The sequence below is a fragment of the Glycine soja genome, chromosome 2, assembly GCF_004193775.1.
Source record: "Glycine soja cultivar W05 chromosome 2, ASM419377v2, whole genome shotgun sequence".
Classification (NCBI taxonomy): domain Eukaryota; kingdom Viridiplantae; phylum Streptophyta; class Magnoliopsida; order Fabales; family Fabaceae; genus Glycine; species Glycine soja.
This window is the reverse complement of record NC_041003.1, coordinates 2,210,272-2,230,174: the sequence shown is the minus strand read 5'-3', so window position 1 is coordinate 2,230,174 and position 19,903 is coordinate 2,210,272. Positions and strand designations below refer to the sequence as shown.

Sequence of the window (19,903 nt, the reverse complement as noted above, 5' to 3'; positions counted from 1 at the left end):
CGTGCATGCATCGAGTCAAACCAATTAATGCACTGAATAATTAAATTGTACTCCTACATATATTTAAGAGCCACTTTGGTAATAGTGAGCAGAAACTAATGATGGGAGGTTGCCAAAGGGAGTATGGACTTGTAATTTGCAAAGCATTAATTGTAACAATAAATGACCCTAAAAACAAAAACCAATAAATGAACGGAGGATTCGGATCTTGGTAAAGAAAAAAGAATAAATAATTCATCTTTGAATATATAAATAGATGATAATACAGTTCTTGAAAAATCAAAATTTTAATTTAGTTTCTGTATTCGTAACAAATATAGCAATTGCATGATAAGATACTCTCTCTTGTTGACTACAAACAAGATGATGCTCTGTTTATAGGGATGACAATAGAGTGGAATGAGATGAATTTGATGTTCTCTATTCTTGTTATTGCGAAAGATAGAGCCCATACAAGTAAGGACATAAAAGATGTGAGTTTAAAATTGTAATACACATTTCCATTTCCATTAGATTTTATTGGGTTCAGGTATAGACAAGGATAACCCATTACACTCTTATAATTTTACTTTTTTTTTATATTTTAAATAAATTAAATATTAAGATTTTCATTGTATTTTAATTCAAATAATATATAAAATATAACAAATAACAAAGAAATCAAAGTTAAAAAATTAAGAATTCAGTTACATTTTTAGTTAAGTTTATATTTTAGGTTTATTATTTAATTATTTAATGATTAAGCTAATTGATTTATATTTTCAAAAATTATAACAATAAAATCTTTAGTATATATATGTTGTGACAAAAAAGAAATATAATTGTGTAGGTATAGGTATAATTTGACACTTCATTCCCATTCACATTTTGGCTTGAACACCTATACTTGTATTCATATCCGGTCAAAGTAATTATTTATTGTCAAAGTCGAGGTGGGTTTAAGGGGATACCCATGGACGCAAAATTATTTATCATGAATTTTTGTACTCACAAAATACCTCAAAAGAAGAAGCAAAGCACAATTGTGACTCTTACTAATGGACAAATAAAAACATCCTAAGTGACGCCTCTTACATCATACGTGGTAAAAGTTATCTCTAATAAGAAAATAGTTTTAAGATTACACCACTTTGGTAAATACTTTTGAGAAATAACCCACTTTAGTAAAAAAAAAAATTACCAAATTTTGGTTTCTGAATATGTAAATTGGTGATGATTTAATTAATAAAAGAATAAAACTTCTAATTTAGTTTTTGAATGCGTAGAAGTTGCAATAATTATGTCATGTCCTTAGTTTTGTGGAACCATTTTGTTAATAAACTATAATGTTCAAAGATTAATTTGATATTAACTTGCATTTCAAGAAGATAAATTTGACAAAAATTTATAAAGATTAGAGACTAATTTGTCATTAAGTTGTACACAAGACATAATTATCACATTTTTTATACACTCAGGGACTAAATCAACATTTTCATTCTTTTTTAGATTGAATTATTACTAACATTCAAAGACTAAAATGATCATTTACCTTAAAGAAAAATAATCACATGGTAAAAATAGTTGAATAAATTATTATTATGGGCTAAAATACATTTTTAAATATATTTTAGGTCTTTATGTATTTTATTATATTAAGTTTAGTTCCTTATCTAAACTTTAAGTGCGTGAAAATGGTTTTTTTGAATTCAATGACAAAATTTGATTTTGAAACATGATTTTGAATTGATTTTTGATTAATTCGATATGTGAAAAATGTCTCATTGAATTCAGTAGTTTGAAAATAATATAACCCAATTGATGTGTTCGAATAAAAAAAATTCATAAACACAATGAATATTAAGTGAAAAATAAGTTTCATAGGGAAAAAAAATTTGATATTAGATTTTTTAACTTTCTAATTACTTGTTGGATTCACTTTTCACGTACTTTTTATCATCTTTATGACACTTTTTGGGGTGAGTTCTAGCATGAGAGTTTGAAAGTCTCCCATGGTGGGCATGTATTCTTGCTTTGGTAGATTTATTAATTTTTTAAGAAAGGGTTTGCAATTCTTCTTCTTTTTCCCCAAGTTGTTCCTTGAAACTCTAATGCCCCACCTTCTCTTTCAATCTCCCTCTAACCCCAACACCACCCTCTTCCTTTTCATTGTCACCGACAAGGCTCTCCTCTCTTCATCTTGTCACCTCCATCAAAATTGACAGAAGTTCCATCATGTTCTCATGCTTGCAACCTTCGTGTCATCGTTATTGTCGCACACTTGTGTTTGTGTCGTTGTTGCATCATCATTGTCTCCCAATTTGGCTTTTGTGTTAATTACCTCATCTTTATTTTTACCATGCTCGCATTTCTCACTAATAACGAAAATACACTAGTTTTTCTACATTTACGTTTCACCCTCAAGGTGTTTGTTCCTCTAGGCATGCTCCCCTTTTTTAGTTAGGGTTCTTTTTTGTTCATTGTTTGACTCATTTGATTTTATTGAGCATTTTCATTAACGTTGTTGATCTCCCTACCAATGGTATCGTAATGTTTGAGGGGTGTGTTTGTTTATTTTAAGAAGGCTAAAATATGTTTTTCGTCTTTATAAATATAAAAAAGTACGGAATCTATCCCTGCAAACTTTTTGGTGTATGTTTTATCCTCATAAAATTGAAATGTGATGTTTTTTGGCTTAGAGCTAGGCTTGAACAAATCCAAGCATATGACTCTAGCCCTGCTACCTATAACAACCATCATCAAAACCAACAGACCACCTCCATCATCAAACACCAAACACCATCCATCAAATCTGGTGGAGTCGGGGTCGACAACAAGGGTGGCTCATGCGCATTGTGATGTATCTAGCTGGTGCGGGTAGTGGCGCGCGGTGGAGGGGGTGGTGCAGGTAGCGGCGTAACAAGGAGAAGATGGGTAGGACCTCACGGTGATGAAGGTGGCAACACTAAGGACTTGCAATTGACGTAGCAAGAATTTTGAAGATGGCAACGAAGGTATGGCTGGTGTTGTGGCAGAGGATGAGGCGCTCCAATAAGAGGAGGCGAAGGGCGAAGAGCCCGATGGAGAAGTCCTTGTCGTTAGGGGAGGAGAGGATTTGGTGGATGCGGTTTTGGAGGGGGTTGAAGGAGAAAGAATCAAGGAAAAAGAAAGAGAAAATATAACTTCACATATTTAATTTATTAGACACACATTAGATACTTAGATTTGAATTCGTCTAAGCTTAATTCCGAGTAAAAAAATAACACATTTTAATTTTATAAAGACAAAAAATATACTAAAACTTTTATAAGAATGAATTCCAAAATTTTTAATATTTATAAATACGAAAAATATATTTTAACTTTTTAAGAATAAGCCTGGTTTGAAAAAATTTAGGAAAATTATTTTTGTTTAGTTGGGACTTTCTATTAATTTGTTTTTCACTTTTCCGATTATGATGAAGCCAATGAATAGGGTGGTGGAGAGCCAAAGTGCCACCTAAAAAAGAAAATGAAACATTGTTGGCAAAAAGCGTATCTGACAGTGACACATTGTGGACTACGACGGTAAGAAGGAGGAAGATGAACGGTGATAATTGATGATTTGATGAAACAGTGAGAATAGAGAATAAATAAAGGGGTAAAGTGGGAAAACAGAGAATAAATCACATTCATCAATTAAAAAACAAAGATTTAATGATCACGAAGTTACTCTCCCAATGTGAGAGACTTGCGAATGTCTTTCGTGCCAGAATTCGCCCAATTTTTCTTTTCAAACATTGATCATTTTGATTAACTTCAAAAATATAAAAAAATAATTAATCTTTTTAAAGAATAACAGACGAAATTTAGTGGTTGATCATAAAAAAATATGTGTGACTCATAAGATAATTATTTTATAAATGAATATAAAAGGTTATAAAAGAAAAAATAAATTAGTATTAATTTAGTCCGCAGAAAAAATAAATTTGTAATAATTTTATCGATAGAAAAATAATTTAATATTAATTTTATCAATTTTATCTTTTAAATTTGGACCATTCCTAATTTTTTTTGAAAACTTATTATATTTTTTATGGATGAAAATATTATAAATTATTTCATTATTTCCACTAAAAAATATTATGGATCCGCCATTATTCAAATTAAATATAATACAAAATTTTAAAAATTAAAAGTTTATTTTAACATCCTTTCACATCTTTTGAATGTAATAGTATTATGTATAAATTTTTTGTATTTAAAAATATTTTACTTCTTTTTAATCATTCGATTCATCCAAAAATTATTTTGCTTATAAAAGTAAGCAAACGAGCATTGAGTAAATTTTGTGTTTTTGCCTTTTATATTTATATTGGCCAATTTGTTATTTTTAAAAAAATAATTTTCCTTTTAAAATATTTTGTTATTTTTGCCTTTTATATTTTATGTTCTTTATGTATTTGTATAAATTATTTTAATTTTTTCCTTTTAAAAAAATCAACTCTTATGTATTCTTAAAAAAATCATTTTTTTATCATAAAAAATAAAGTGGCCATTGCTTTGTAATAAAAAAGTTTTGTTTTTTGTTTCTAATTATGTGTTCATGGAAATAAAGAAAGTGTTCATATTTACTTGTCCTTTATAGATTTCAAAATAATATTATTTACTATATTTTCAATTATACCCATATTTTCATCCAATTTAACATATTTTAACACTTATTATAAATGCCAAAATTGGAAAAAGCTCATGTTAGATAACAAGTGATAATTTTAATAGAAATGAAAATATTTATTAATCTATAAGTTATTTTAAAAAAATAAACAAATATGAAAGAGTAAAGATAGTATGTATGAGTATTAGGAAAAATAATCTGTTTTTTTTAAAAAAAAAAGGAAAAAAAATGTTGTACGATGATTTACAACTGTTGATATACTTGTAACATCATTCAAAATTGGAAATTTTAGACCGAATTTTTTAACAAAATATTTTTCAGCCAACCACCAAAATTTAAAATATATCTTAGGACGATTTTGAGACATATTACATGTTAAAAAAAGTTGTTCTTCAAATCTGTTTTTATTTAGTTTGAATATTTTCATCATGATCCTGGCACCAAAAACAATTCAGACGAATTTCAAAAGGAATGCGAACAAAATTATATATTTTTTTTCAACTTGTTTTTCTATATCCATATGAAATTTGTAGGAAATTTGAGAGGAATTTTAGACATATTCTTTAATCATTTTAATTTTTCATTACAAAAAAAAAATCCATCCAAACCCTGTTTCAAATTTAAAACGGAGCTTTGGACATTATATAATAATGATTTTTCTATCATTTGCACTACAATGTAAATGATTAATAAAATAAAAAAATATTTTTATTAAAAATTTAATTATTATATAGTATTGAAATAGAAATTAATTAATACTCATTTTTAAGTAATTAAAAGTAATATGTTTAATATTTCTGAAGTTATGCACCTAATACCTAATTGATAAAAAAATATCATTCCCAACTAACATTTCCGTTTGAATAAGGAGAAGAATCATCAGTGAGCCAATGCACCTGGTTCCCCGTTTGAAGATCGAGAAGCATATTATTACCATTTCAACACGCTTTAATTTGCAATAAAAAGGTATAATAAATTTCGTATTTTTTTTGGGTATTATATAATCAACGTTTTTCTAGATACAGTACTAATTAGTAGTAATAAGACTCTTATTTTTTTTTAATACGATTAAGATCCTTAATTAAGACTTTGTACGAAGAACGTTAACTTGGATCCACACTCAATGAATCAAGTTGTGGTTGAGACGTTAAATGACCTAACAAAGCATACGAGACAAGCATATTCTGCAAGTGTGTTTAGTTGGCATAATCCTTAATTCTTTAGACCGAAAGAAAAAAAAAAAGAATCTAGTATAATCCTCCTTAGTGACTGTCTCCAACCACCAAACATCTTATCTCATTTTAATGCAATAAATTTAGACGCAAATTTTTTTATTATAAAGATTTAAATGCAATTTCCCATATGCTTTTAATACTGCTGCTCAGTTAGAATTAAAATTAATTTCAGCTTACTAATTGTATACTAAAAATTTGCATTAAAAATTAGTATAAATGAACTACAATTTTGATTAAAGATTAACAACAAAAACATATACTAGTAATTAAGTAACTTCATTTAAGTTTTATCCTATTTTAATTACAGTATCAGTTAATAGTAGTAAATTTAAAACAAAAATGTTTGATGAAAAATGATAAGGAGATGTACTCTTAAGACGATTTTGAATGCATCTTTTTTTTTATCATAATTATTAATATTTATTTATTTATTAATCAATTTTTTAAAAAACAATCATTAAAATTTTTAAAAGCTTTCAAAAATTGTATTTAATTGATTCTCTATGGTGGCTTTGTTTATTAAATGGCATCAAAATTCTTCTTTTTATCCTTTTCTCTGTTTGACTCTCTCACTCTTAAAGAAAAACAATTTAATGTGTTGTCAGATAAATTTATGTGAATATAACAACGAATCTTCTTAGGCAGTGTCTTTAAAATATTAGTAAAAAATTAGTAATTGTTTTTTATTTATTGAAAATAATGTTATTAAAAATTATGGTAAAATGTATCAACAGTGTTTTCAAATAAAAATTTACTACCTTTTTTTTTTACAGACTCACCTTAATTCTTTAATAACTCTTTCGAATTCATTGTTCATTCAATTTGAACGTACATTATAATAATAAAAGTAATAAAATTAACATTCGTTTTTATCATATTGACTCATCATCAAACTTTTACCTATAAGTATTGGTAAATTTTAACTGAATTATACATAAAGTTTCTAACTATGTAATATCAGTTATAATATAATTTTTGAATTAGTTTCTAAAGATAATTAATGTAGTAGACTATTTCTTGGACGATCTGGAGGCTGAAGTGGCATGCTTAAATTATAATTTGCGCAACCTAATTTTAGTTTATTGAGTGTAACTGAATTTTATTTTTAAATAAAATGTAGTATTTGACAAAATTATGATAGAGTTGTGTGTTTGAACATGATATTGAACAATTCCAATTTTCAAATCATGATTTGAGTAGAAAATAAAATAAATTACTTCTCCATTTGGTCAGCTGAAATTTGTAAACTATAATCTAAACAACACTTTTGTTTGGTTCCTATGAAAAGAAAAGAAAGAAAGTAATGGGGAAAGAACCAGGGAATAATTAAGATTCTATTATTATTGGGTTTGGTTACTCGGACTCGGAGGAATCGCCGAGAATGAAATAAATAATAAGTGTGCAGCGTGCGTCTCATTCTGGTTAGTGTTTTTTTTTTCTTCTAAATTATTTATGATATTAGGATGAAGTTGTTAACTTGAATCACTTAAAAAATATAAATCGTTCTCACTTATATTAATCGTGGTATTTTATTTACTGTTTAGTGTTTACTTTACAGCTTAAACTCATTACACGACCAGAAAATTCGTGGGAAAAGAGATCGATTAGTTTTCATTCTTTCCGGTAACATAATTAGACTTTGATTCCTCTATAACTCAAAAAATTGTTAGAGTGTGTTTGTGCATGTGCACGAGACATGCGCAATTATTTATTTATTTATTTTTTAATTAGTTGCTAAGAATCAATTTAATCATGTATTTACAGTAAATAATTTAACAGGAAAACATAATAACGATTGAATGATGTTTCAGACTTATCAACACTCTCACAATATGATGACAAAGAATAATTAAGTACAATTAAACTCAATTACCTCTTTTTCGTGGCAGTTGGATAGTTTTTTTTAATTAATATGATACATTAAATTAACCGAAAAGCTAGCAAGTTATTTTTTTTTTCAAGTTAGAAATCAAACATGCACTTAAGTGGTAGAGAGCTGGTAAATATTTTTTTGTTAAGCTTAAACAATTTTAAATCACTTGATTCACGTGCTTGACAGTTCTAATATATATATATATATATATAAACTGTATTGTAATGTTATTTATTACACACAATTTTCTTATAGAATATATATTAAATTTAATAATGAATAAGATGTATTTTTTTGAGCTGGTACTGATATTCTTTTCATAAAAAAATTAATGATCATAAGATTCTTAAACTTCCCTTTAGAAAAAAAACTATGAATATGTATTGCTTTTTCTTTCAATATATTGAACGTCGTCATTATCACATTTTAAATTTTTTATACGCCCAACTTCTTGTCTACCAGCCTAATCATAAACCCACCAACATAAACCAAGTCCAAGTAGTCTAATACTATATTTTAATATAAGTAATTAATGGGTCACATATCACATGTTACTTAATTAATGCTTTGGTTCTTCTAAAGTTTTAACTAAACTTTAGACGATCTATGTCTTCATTTTCTATATTATAGAAATATAATTTATAAACTCTAATTACAAATTTTGAGCCGTGAAATTTAGAACTGCACGATATGCAGTTTTCATTTGACTGTAGAGGGATCCATTCGCTTAGCAATATAGCAACTTGTTTATATTTTGACTTGTTCACTCAACAGGATGTTTATTTTGTTAAAAACTTAAAACTCGCATAATACTTTAAACAATATTTAAATTTACATAGAGTAATTTTTTTTGTTGAGTGATATTTTTTTTTTATAATTGTATAGCTAAGTACTGAAATCAAAATTTAAACTTGTGCAAGGTACTCATGCATGTTACCTAACTTGACGTTTCATTATTGGCTTATTAGGCAATCTACAAATAATTGATGAAATTTTTGGGAAAAAAGTTACTGACCTTTGTTAAGCTTTGATAGAAAAGCCCTGAAATGACAATATTATCAACACTAGATCAGTCAGAAAAAGAAAGAAAAAATTGCAAAGGCATTATTATACAAAGGAGTTAAATGATAACACGACATAGCACATTGGGACAAAATAAAATCAATATAAAAAAGAACTTGAACTTTATTTCAACAAATTTTCCTATAGTATCTACCTGAAACCGCGTACTTGGAATAGTGAAGTTTCTATATAGACCATAAAAATGTCTCCTTCAAAATTTCCTTACTATTGCGTGCATGGAACTTGCTTTATCAAGTTGATTGATAATCATTGAACATTAAGATAAACTCTGGCTAGTCACCACAGAACCGGATATTATTATTTGTTAGGTGAAAATTCATTAAGGACATTTTAAGGAGAGGTTCATTTGTCCCCAAACTCAACCTGTCTGTCCTAATTAAACATTTTGGTATGATAATGACATATGGCCCTATCTTTGTGACAAAAAAAAGTTTGATCATTTCTCTCTCGTGTGCTTTATCAGCTGTTTTTAATTTCTCTCTCTCGCAGCTGTATCAGGTCCAGCAGCCAGCCATAATCTCAATTCCTATAATTAATATCTGCCATAACCAAATGAGAAATTATAATTAATCTTACAACAAAGAGAAAGAAAAAAAATGAGAAGATTTTTTTTTACATGTAATAAGTGGTGTGATAGAATGAAATAAACACATAAAATAATGTTGTATAAATTATTGTAAAAATTGTTATATATATATCATATTTTTTTAATAATACCATTTCACAACTTACTTTTTTTTTTATCTTTCCATTGTATTATTCATCTTATTTTATAGTTTTTCCTTTCCTTTCTATTTCTCCTTTATTTGAAAAAAAAAACGTTGTACAAATGCAATTAGTTTCCATTCATATCTAATAATTTGAACAAATTTGGTTCTAAAATAAATTAAATAAAATCTTTCATTTAATGATTGTAATCACAATGTGGATCTTAATGTGATTCATATTTTTTTTTTTGTTGTATACTCAAATCATTAAATAGGATAATTAATACCATCCACAAGAAACAATTCAAGTGATGATAAAAAATCTAGACTGTAACATGTTTGTACAACTATATCATGAACATGATCTTGTGACCCTTCCCCCTCTCCACTCCAAAGTCCAAACAACATGTCATAAACAACAGTACCCGAATTTCAAATTATATTTCACCAATAAAATCCCAGAGTTTTGGAAAAATAATATAAAGTCATAATAAAAGGGTTCATTTGCCTGGTAGTACTCTACTAGAGATCTAAATTGTGATTCACATCCAGCACCCATCATTAAAACCTGAGCTTGAGGGGTCCCATGTTGTAATTGAGGAAAAGGGTACTAATATGAATGTAGGTGACTCGACCCAGCGATCTTGCTTTGTTATATATTTTCTTTTTCCCACTATCATGTTACAAATACGGACCATTAACTCCTTTCTTTCTATTATTCATCTTCTCAGAGAAACCTAATTGATTACTTCTTAGCGTTTAGTACAAGATTTTTTTTTTCAAGAATTTTAAGTTGAAAAAATATTAATTTCTTTTGTTTAGTTTGATTTTAAAAAAAACAATGTATTTTAGGAATTTTTTTTATCAAGTTTCTCATGAAAATATTTTCATGTGGGAGGTGAAAAATCTAAAAATTTCTGGAATTAAAAATAAATTTAATTACGATAAAAATATCATTTTCTTTATCAAATTATTTAATAAGATAAATAATTAAAAATTATGATAAATATACTATTTTATACTTATATGACAATACTTATAATCAATCAAATAAATTTAATCATTTCTAAATTATGATTCTTCAACATAATTTTTTTTTTCCTTATACTAAAATACTCCAAGTAATCATATTTTTTATCCATAAAATTTAAATCTAAAACTTTTCTTAAAAGCCGAATCAGTAACACTGGCAACAATAACTTTTTTTATGCACATTTGGATTGACTACACGCAATACACGGACGTAGATAAAGATACTGAGAACTTTACATGAGTGTGTGAAACGACGTCAGATAAACGCCAAAGGTACAGTACCCAGCAACAACAACTAACAACAACGTAGAACTTGGTCCACAATCTCTGCATTTCTGCACCACTCTTCCACACGTTCGCCTAATCATATCGCGCCACATGGCATTTGGGACCCTTTACGGTCCTGCCAACTACAACAACTACCGTCGCTGTACAATATTATTGTTTTGTTTTTATTTTTATTTTTTTCTCAGAATCATCATAAGGTTGAAAATTTTGACTTTTTTTAAAAAATTTTATGTTCTGTTTTTTTTTCTTCTTTCTGGGGTAGCTTATATTTATTGGTTTCATTATGACGATGGGGGCAAAAAAAAGTGGGAGTCTTTCTTTCTTGTAACTTCAACAAACGGCAGCTTCTTCAATTCAAGTTCTCTCTTTTTGTTTATTTCATTTGTTTATTTTCTCTCTCTTTTCTTTTTCTATTTGATTTCATTGTTTGTGTGTCTGTTTTCCTTATCATTGTGTCTCTATGACAGAACAAAACTCTCTGGGGTGTTGGTGTTGGTGAGGGATCTGAGGCAAAGGTGTTGATGATATGGGAGCGTGTGTTTCAACTCCACAAGGGTGCGTGGGAGGGAGGTTGAGCTCTTCCAAGAAGAAAACCAGAAAGAGAAGGAGAGAGGGACTCAGAAGAAGAGTTACTTCTCGGTTGTGTAAGGAATCATCGGAGAAAGTTGATGTGGCAGGGTTGCCTGATTGTTCCTTTGCTAACCCCACTTTCCAAGGTTGATGTTTTATTGCACCTTTTCATTTCATCTTTTTGTTTGGTCTTCTGGGTTGCATTTGCTGTAACATAATTTTTTTTGGAGTGGAAGGTTGGAAATGAGAGAGCTGAGAGATGTTTTGTTTTGTTTTGAATTGCAATTTGTTGTTGGGAACTTGGAATACTTTTAACGTGTTTTCTTTTTTTTCTTGTTATGGTGAGTTTGCCAATTGCTTTGGTGCTTTTGGGGTAGTTGGAGACTTGTGAGTTCTAGTTGTTGGTAGAGTTGATCACTTAGTGTGTAAAGGATTGGTTGTGCATACTCTTTGGAAATCTGAAGTTACGGCTAAAGTGAAGCGAATCAATAGTTTAGGTGGATGGATTGGTTACTAAATTGCTAATAATTGGTGCAAATTATTGTCTTTTGCAACCCAAAGCATTGTCAATATTTTTGTGTTAAGTGATACTTTAGAAGGCTTAGCTAAACTAATTTTATTATCTATATGAAGGAAGGATTTGAAATTTGTTTTTTGGACTAGGACTAAGAATGAACGTAACAAGACTTCTGGTGTAAAACTGGTGTTGAAATTTGGGGTAATAGTAATACTGATATGATGATGTCTATGCGTGAGTGGTTGAGCACAATTGTCGTTGGTGAGTTGTGCATTTATGATATGACTCTACCCTTTTCAGCTTGATCAATGAGGACTTAAAACTAGCATTTGTTGCTTGAATTAGCTCCTTATTTTCACAGGCATGGAGGGACAGGTTGCAGAATTAGTACTTATAAATTATAATTGCATGACTATACTATTTGAAGCAAACTATATGTAAATTTTGAAATGGGAACTTAATGTACACGATAATTTCTATCATTGCGGATTTCATTTCAGACTTAATTCAACATTATTGAAAAATAATTCAATGTCATATTTCAGTTCTCTGGCCCTGCAGATCTGTTTCTTCTGTGGATGATTGCTTATTTTTCCTTCTTCTCACGTACATTTTGATCAGCTTGCAATATAACATCTATTTTAACTATAGCTACTGCATAAAACCTTTTTTTTCTTTCTGAAATTCTAGTGAGCTTTTGTATGACTTTTATTATTGCTAATGTGTTATTGGAATTTTAATTTGTGGCAGCAGGAAGTATTGAAGAGGCATGGTTTGATTCCATTGCAGTATTTGACTCTGACTGTGATGATGATTATCAGAGTGTTCCTGATGGTATGATTTTCAAAAAATTTAAATTTACATATAGTTTACTACCTACTTCTCTGATGAATAATATATTCTTACCCTAAAAATTATAATTAAATACAATTGATATTTGCAGATGTTGTATCTCTGAGTGGGATTGAAGGTGGATCTGTATCAAGTTTTCCGTCTTCAAGAGATGCCACCCGTGGAGTTTCCACAGATCAGGTTCAGAAACAGAAGGAGTTGTTGGCAGGATCCGAGGCAGCCAGAAGTTCAGATGTCCAATATTTTGGTGTAGATGTCATTGATTCTCAACGTGAGCCTGTGTTCCTTGATGAAATATCCTCAGTGGATGCGAACTCCAACAAGGATGATGGACTTTTGGATAATTGCGGGATTCTTCCAAACAATTGTTTGCCATGTCTTGCGTCTACCATTCCTTCTGTTGAAAAGAGAAGATCATCAAGTTCTAGTCCTCCTAATGCAAGGAAGAAGGTTCCTGCAAAACTTTCCTTTAAATGGAAAGAAGGACATGGGAATGCTACTCTATGTGAGTTGAAACAGTATTCTTGTATTCTTGTGACTCTATGGTTTATTTTATCTTAAATTATTGTAAGTATCTTAAGAGCTGTTTAATAGCTGGAAGGAAAAACTGTATTTTTTGTCATTCAGCGTGGAGATAATTTATATCAATTACATTGCTAAAAGATGATTTAGTTAGTGAATTGCAGTTTATTGAGGAGAATGCATCTATCTTGTGATGCAGTTATGGGAAAATATAATTGTTGCCATTCTTATTTCTGTTTCTTTTTCTTTCAGTTTCCTCTAAGATGCTGCTACAAAGACCAATAGCAGGTTCTCAAGTGCCCTTTTGTCCAATTGAGAAGAAAATGCTTGATTGTTGGTCACAAATTGATGCAAGCACTTTCAAAGTTCGAGGAGTAAATTATTTCAAGTAAGATTAAGATTTGTCTGTAATTTTTTTGATAGAGCATGTGCATCCATGTGCAAATAAATGCACAAATAGTTTGAACTATGAAGTCAAAGTGAGATGTTTCACATACATATCCACAGACAATGTTTGACTTGTCTATTGTTATGGCAGGGACAAGAAAAAGGACTTTGCTCCCAATTATTCTGCATACTACCCATTTGGTGTAGATATTTTCTTGTCTCCACGGAAAGTTGACCATATAGCTCGGTTTGTGGAACTTCCTGTTATGAGTTCCTCCGTGAAATTTCCTCCCATACTAGTTGTAAACGTTCAGGTACTCCTACTTCTCTGAAATTTAGTTATAGTAGTACTATATAGTATTATTGTATTAATTTTTGTATTTCCAACAGGGATTCCTTAATTATTTTTTTGCCTTTTCCTTAATATGGTACATTGTCAACAGAACAATTTATAAAACTGTTGCTGCATATTCTTATATTTTTTGTTTTGTGGATTTCAGGTTCCACTCTATCCTGCCACACTTTTTCAAGGAGAAACTGATGGCGAAGGAATGAGCATTGTTTTGTACTTCAAACTTTCGGAAAGTTACTCCAAGGAACTTCCACCGCCTTTTCAAGAAAGCATCAGAGTAAGATGGGAGCCTTCATGTGTCAATTTAGTGCTTAATATTCCCGATAGTCTGATACATCCTGCTAAAATTGCTGTCATCTCTATTTTTCTTGGTTACTTTAATATTAGTTGTTTCATTATCCATAAGATAAAAAATTGCCTAGTAATAGATATATGCCATAACCAAATATTCCCTTATAGGGCCTCTAGTTTTATGGTCTCCTATTGAATTACCATATTGTTGCCTTTTTGTCTGTTAATTTGAGGAAAACTTTATTACTTCTTTTTACTGACCTATGTGTAGCTGATGAAAAAACATCTATTTACGTCTTTCTACAGAGATTGATGGACGATGAAGTTGAAAAGGTAAAGGGTTTCCCTGTAGATACAATTGCACCCTTCAGGGAAAGGTTGAAAATATTAGGCCGTGTCGTCAACCTGGAAGATCTTCATTTGAGTGCTGCAGAAAGGAAGCTTATGCAGGCTTACAATGAGAAGCCAGTTCTTTCACGTCCCCAACACGAGTTTTACACGGTTTGTCTCATGATCTCGTACACTGATAGTAATGTTTTGTTTCAACAAACTTGTCAAGTTATAACTATTCAACCTGATATTGAGCAATCAATTCTTGAATAATCTTGAAAAATGAGAAAACCTAACTGTTTTTACATGCATTACTATCAGTAACTGCTTCTATAGTGCTTATAGTTCCATTTACTCACCCCATTATTTCATTTAAATATCATCTTTGTATTATCTTTATGAGTCTCCATATAAGGTACTAAAATTAGATGTCCCCATTGATGTTACAGGTCTATTTTGTTTCTCAGTGAAGTCTTAACGTGAAGTTCTATACATGCATACGTGTTTTACTTTAGAGATAAAATGGTCCTGCCTGTGTCCACATTCATGTCATTCTGTGATTATATGGCAGTTAGTGCCAGCATGATAAGTCTTGAATGTTATCTAGCAGTTAATTCAGAATGGTCAACAACCAAACCGAGAAAAACAAATTTATATCATGAAATTTAGACTTTGAAAAAGTGAAAGGTAAAGTTCAAGTTTTCATGTGGGGCTCCTTCTCCTTGTTGATGTGTGTACTTTTTGGTTGCATCTTGATGGATTGCTTGGTTTTCTTACCTTTATATCTTTGGCCCGCAATTCAGTGGTGTCATTTCACCATAAAAGACAAGGGACCTCCACATGCAGTACTTTTAATTTGTGACACTTCTTTCCAATCAGCTAACCACTATGATTTACCTAATTATTTAATGAAAAATCTTGTTTGTACCACAAATTGTACAATAATAAATTTTACAACTAAAAGTGAACGAGAGAAAAGTAATAGATGTGATGAAAAGAGATACAAACAACTAGTGTTGCAGTATAAGTTATCGTATGATTAATATATCTCTTATTTAATTATGTCTTTCAGGGGGAAAATTACTTTGAGATTGATTTGGATATGCATAGATTCAGTTATATATCCAGGAAAGGGTTTGAAGCTTTTCTGGAGAGATTAAAGGTTTGCACTCTAGATGTTGGCCTCACAATTCAGGCAAGTAGTTTTCTCTTGTGCCAAAAAATGATTTTAATTATTTTCTCTGATGCTCATATTGATTTTTGTACAACATTTTGTGTAACAGGGGAACAAACAAGAGGAGCTGCCAGAGAATGTGTTATGTTGTATTAGATTAAACGGCATTGATTACATGAATTACCAACAACTGGGGCTAACTCAGGACCCCCTCTGATATAAAAAAATAACAAGCATTTGCAATCTTTCAATTTATGATTAATAATAGTCATTTCTAGAAGCGATTCTTTCTGTGTGCACCTTTTTTATTATTATTGCATAAAATTCACTTGAGTTTAATGAAACTCAATCATGTGAATTTTATTTAATAATAAAAGTACGTTAAAAAAATGTTACTAGTATTTTTTTTATCAATTATAGAGACAACATGCGTGTGATTAAAGATGATGGCAACTTTGTGTAAGATGCCGGCTTCAAATTAAGGAGGGGTCAGTAGCACAACAATAGAAACATGGACCTACTTGAATTTTGGACACGAAGGGTCCATACTTTTGCATTTACTCATTCTTTGAACAAAAAATTTATTATTAGAGCAAAGAGAAATAAACCAACATAAATGTGGACGCGTGGGTTCTAGAATATCCTTTTTTGTTTATTTATTTATGGGGGTCATTTCTGGTTGTACAACTACCATAAGTGAAAAATGTAGTACAGCATTACTAGTTGAACGTGTGCATAGTGAAAGAAAGCAACTAGTGGTGGAATCTTCACCTTGACAACCGGAAATATTTATGGATTTGGGTTCAATTATATGAAGGGTGTGAGAGATATATATGATATACATGTCAATTGAACAAATTAAAAAAGAGTAAGCTTCAATAAATTTTTAACGTGTAATACATTTGCATTAATCGATTGTACAATTAACAGATATAGTTTAGTATTTTTCCCTTTAAAGTAAATTTCCACGTTTTTTTATTGAGAAAGAAATTTTCACATACTTGATGAGTAAAATTGTATGATAATTGATAAGAGCATTAACAGTAGAGACGTAGGCAAGTTTGGGTCAACTTGTTCATATTAATTGGGTCAGTCTAGCCAATTTGATCTAGAGGGAAAACGTAGTTGGGTCAGTTTGATCTAGGGAAGATCAAAACATATTCATATTAGTAACTGCATAAAAAAATCCATATTAGTAATTGGGAGGGTAATGGGTAAGGTCAAAAAAAGGATTATAGTACTTGTTTTTCATACATCCAATTAGTACTTCCGTATTTATACATGTATCCATTGTCACACTTTATTAAACTATAAAAAGTCAATAAATAAAATGTATTGATTAAAAATAAAATATTCTATTAAAAAATATTTATAAAATGTTTGAATAAACTTCTACAATAATAAATTTATAAACTCAAATAAAAAAATAAAAGTTTACTTCTAAGTTTTTATAAATTTTATCTTTTAATTTATTATTATGATTATAATTATAAACATGTGTGCATAGTTTTTGTCCGGTTACCATGATATTGGCGCGAATATTTATGAGTTTTGTTGACAACTAATCTTCGTTGAGGAATTTGATTGATTGAGTTTAAGAGATATTTTCTCTCAACCACGTTTTCTTCATTTATAATAGTCTGTCTAGAGATTATGAGACCTAAGACCAAATTCACTTAAAGTTTTAATTTAATCCACTTTGTTAATTTTTTTTAAAAAATAAATTAATTTTGCATTTTAAATATTATTCAAATTTCAAATTGACTCTCAATTAAAATTTAAATTAATCTGTATATAAAATATCCACATGAAATGGAATTTTAGCTAATGTGTGATCTTATGATCAATATTTTTTGACAAAATATATTTTTTTATATGTCAACGATAGACTCACTCATTAAATTTAAATTTTGTACTAATTTCAATAAATTTTTTAGGTAAAGGAGAGGTTGAAACTAAAATATATATAAAATAATTTTCTTTAACTTTTTAAAATAAAATTAAAATCTTACTTAAATGATATACAATAGTCATTACATTCATAACTTAAAATTATGTATTCTTATTAATATAAAATAATTACAAATAATAGATCATATTTTAACAAAATTTATCACTTAATAATTTAAATTGACAAAAAAAATATTTAAAAAAGCGAAACCCTTAGGGCCTAAGGGAAAGGCCTCATTGACCTTATGGTCTTCGCGACCTTGACAAAACTCAAACCAAAAATCTTACTTAAGAGAACCAATTTCAATTTCACTCGAAACCATTCTTTGTTGGTACAAGTGTGTATAGTTTGGTATTAAGATACCAATCCCTATAAATATATGTGTTTGCCATCAAATTTTATAGGGAATTAGCCTATTTATCATGAATAATTTTTATAGTTACAATTAAGATTATTAATTTTTTTAATCACATTAACTAGGATCTTTGATACTATGGTGGGATCCAAGATATTCTCATAAACTTCAGTTTTTAGACCAAACCAATTATGAGAATAATCCTCGATCCATGACATAATTACACTTAAAACTTTTCGTCTTTCCGTGAGAGTGTATTTTATAGAGATCTAACTCAGATTCTTTCTTACAAACTCAACGTATATTATCAATTAAGCTACACTTAGTTAGTATTTATTACCTATTTTCATTCTTATATATTAGATAAGATCTAAGTTGAAAACTTTTAAACCTAAGAATCTAACTTTTCCAAATATTTATTATAAATGAAAATAGGCTAGACTTATTTATTAAATAAGGTTAAAATTCTTTTAAAGCTTGGTTAAACTTACCCATCAACTTTATTACCTATTTCATTCTTATATTCTTATTAGATTTGATAAGATCTCAAATTTAAAATTTTAAATCCTACGAATCTAAGTTTGCTAAATATTGTATATGAAATCAGACTAGACTTATTTGTTAAATAAGGTTAAATTTCTTTTAAAGTTTGTTTAGTTAAAACGTCAAACTTATTTAAAAGTTTCTTTTAAAAATAGGTTAAGTTAGACTTTAGACTTATTTAAATAATAATAATAATAATATTGTTATTATTGTTTTAAATTTTTATTATAATTTTTGAAATTGTACATTGATTTATTGAAAGGCTCAATATACAATAATAACGTAAAGATTTTTTTGCACATTATAAACTATCATAAACAATAAATTTATTAATTTTTATGATAATTATTCTAAACTCATACCGAAAATTATTTTTAATTGATTGAGACTATAAAAACTTCTATACTAATCTACTTGAATAATTTTTTCTAAAAGTATTTTTAGGAGAAAAATTAAATAAGATTTTTCATAAACTAAAATTAATTTATGTATGAGTTAGTTTCTAGAAGTTCTATCTTATAACTTTCTAAAAGATTATTTTAAACTTTTACATAATATAATTTTCCTCCTAATTTTTTCTTTCAGCAAACAAAATATACTTTTATAGATAATAGGTACCAGGGATACCCAATTTAGTACAAAGAAAGACTACCTGAACCATCAAAATCCCAAGGGTTATATTATTTATATCAAAACTAATATAAATACTGGATAACCCAAAAGATTCACAGAACAAGAGACCAAGAAACAAAGAAAGCAACAAGTCAACAACGACCCTACTAAAAAAAGTTTTTTAAATAAATTGCTTTTGGATAAGCTTATCGTTCAAGTCTATTAACCTAATTTTTTTTGGGTGAATATCTCTTTTTTTATATATATATATATATATACATAGCCTATTAACCTATTTAAATGTAAGCTTTTTAGCTTACTCGAAACATTTTACCACAAAAAGGTTTTTAAATAAATTTTCAAATCAGGTTGAGTTTTTTTTTAAAGGTTAGGTCTTTTTTTTTAAGAAAGAAGGGTGAGTTTTTTCAATTTTTTAATATTTTAAAATAATTTTCTGTTAAAAAAATATCCCTTAATTCGTGTGCCACGTAAATTAATTTAGATTTGATTGGCAAGCCCAAAAATTTCTCAATACAATTTCGCATTATCTATTGGGAAAATACCCAAGTCCCACATCGACGGCCTCAATCCTTG

At 28.8% G+C, this 19,903-nt stretch overlaps 1 protein-coding gene across 5 annotated transcripts; it reads left to right on the top strand.

Moving 5' to 3' along the window:
* The first annotated feature begins 11,091 nt into the window (after nt 1-11,091).
* Nucleotides 11,092-16,330, top strand: LOC114379452. Of its 5 annotated transcripts, none has more exons than XM_028338137.1 (10): nt 11,092-11,211; nt 11,321-11,569; nt 12,694-12,774; nt 12,884-13,297; nt 13,567-13,702; nt 13,853-14,015; nt 14,202-14,330; nt 14,651-14,845; nt 15,747-15,869; nt 15,958-16,330. In XM_028338137.1, the coding sequence occupies exons 2-10, from the start codon at nt 11,380-11,382 to the stop codon at nt 16,063-16,065; spliced, it is 1,539 nt and encodes a 512-aa protein (XP_028193938.1). In that variant the 5' UTR covers nt 11,092-11,211; nt 11,321-11,379; the 3' UTR covers nt 16,066-16,330. The 5 variants fall into 5 exon arrangements, with proteins under 5 accessions (XP_028193938.1, XP_028193917.1, XP_028193932.1 ...); XM_028338116.1 differs by having other exon boundaries at nt 12,691-12,774; XM_028338131.1 differs by having other exon boundaries at nt 11,105-11,211; nt 11,326-11,569; nt 12,691-12,774.
* The last annotated feature ends 3,573 nt before the right edge of the window (nt 16,331-19,903 follow it).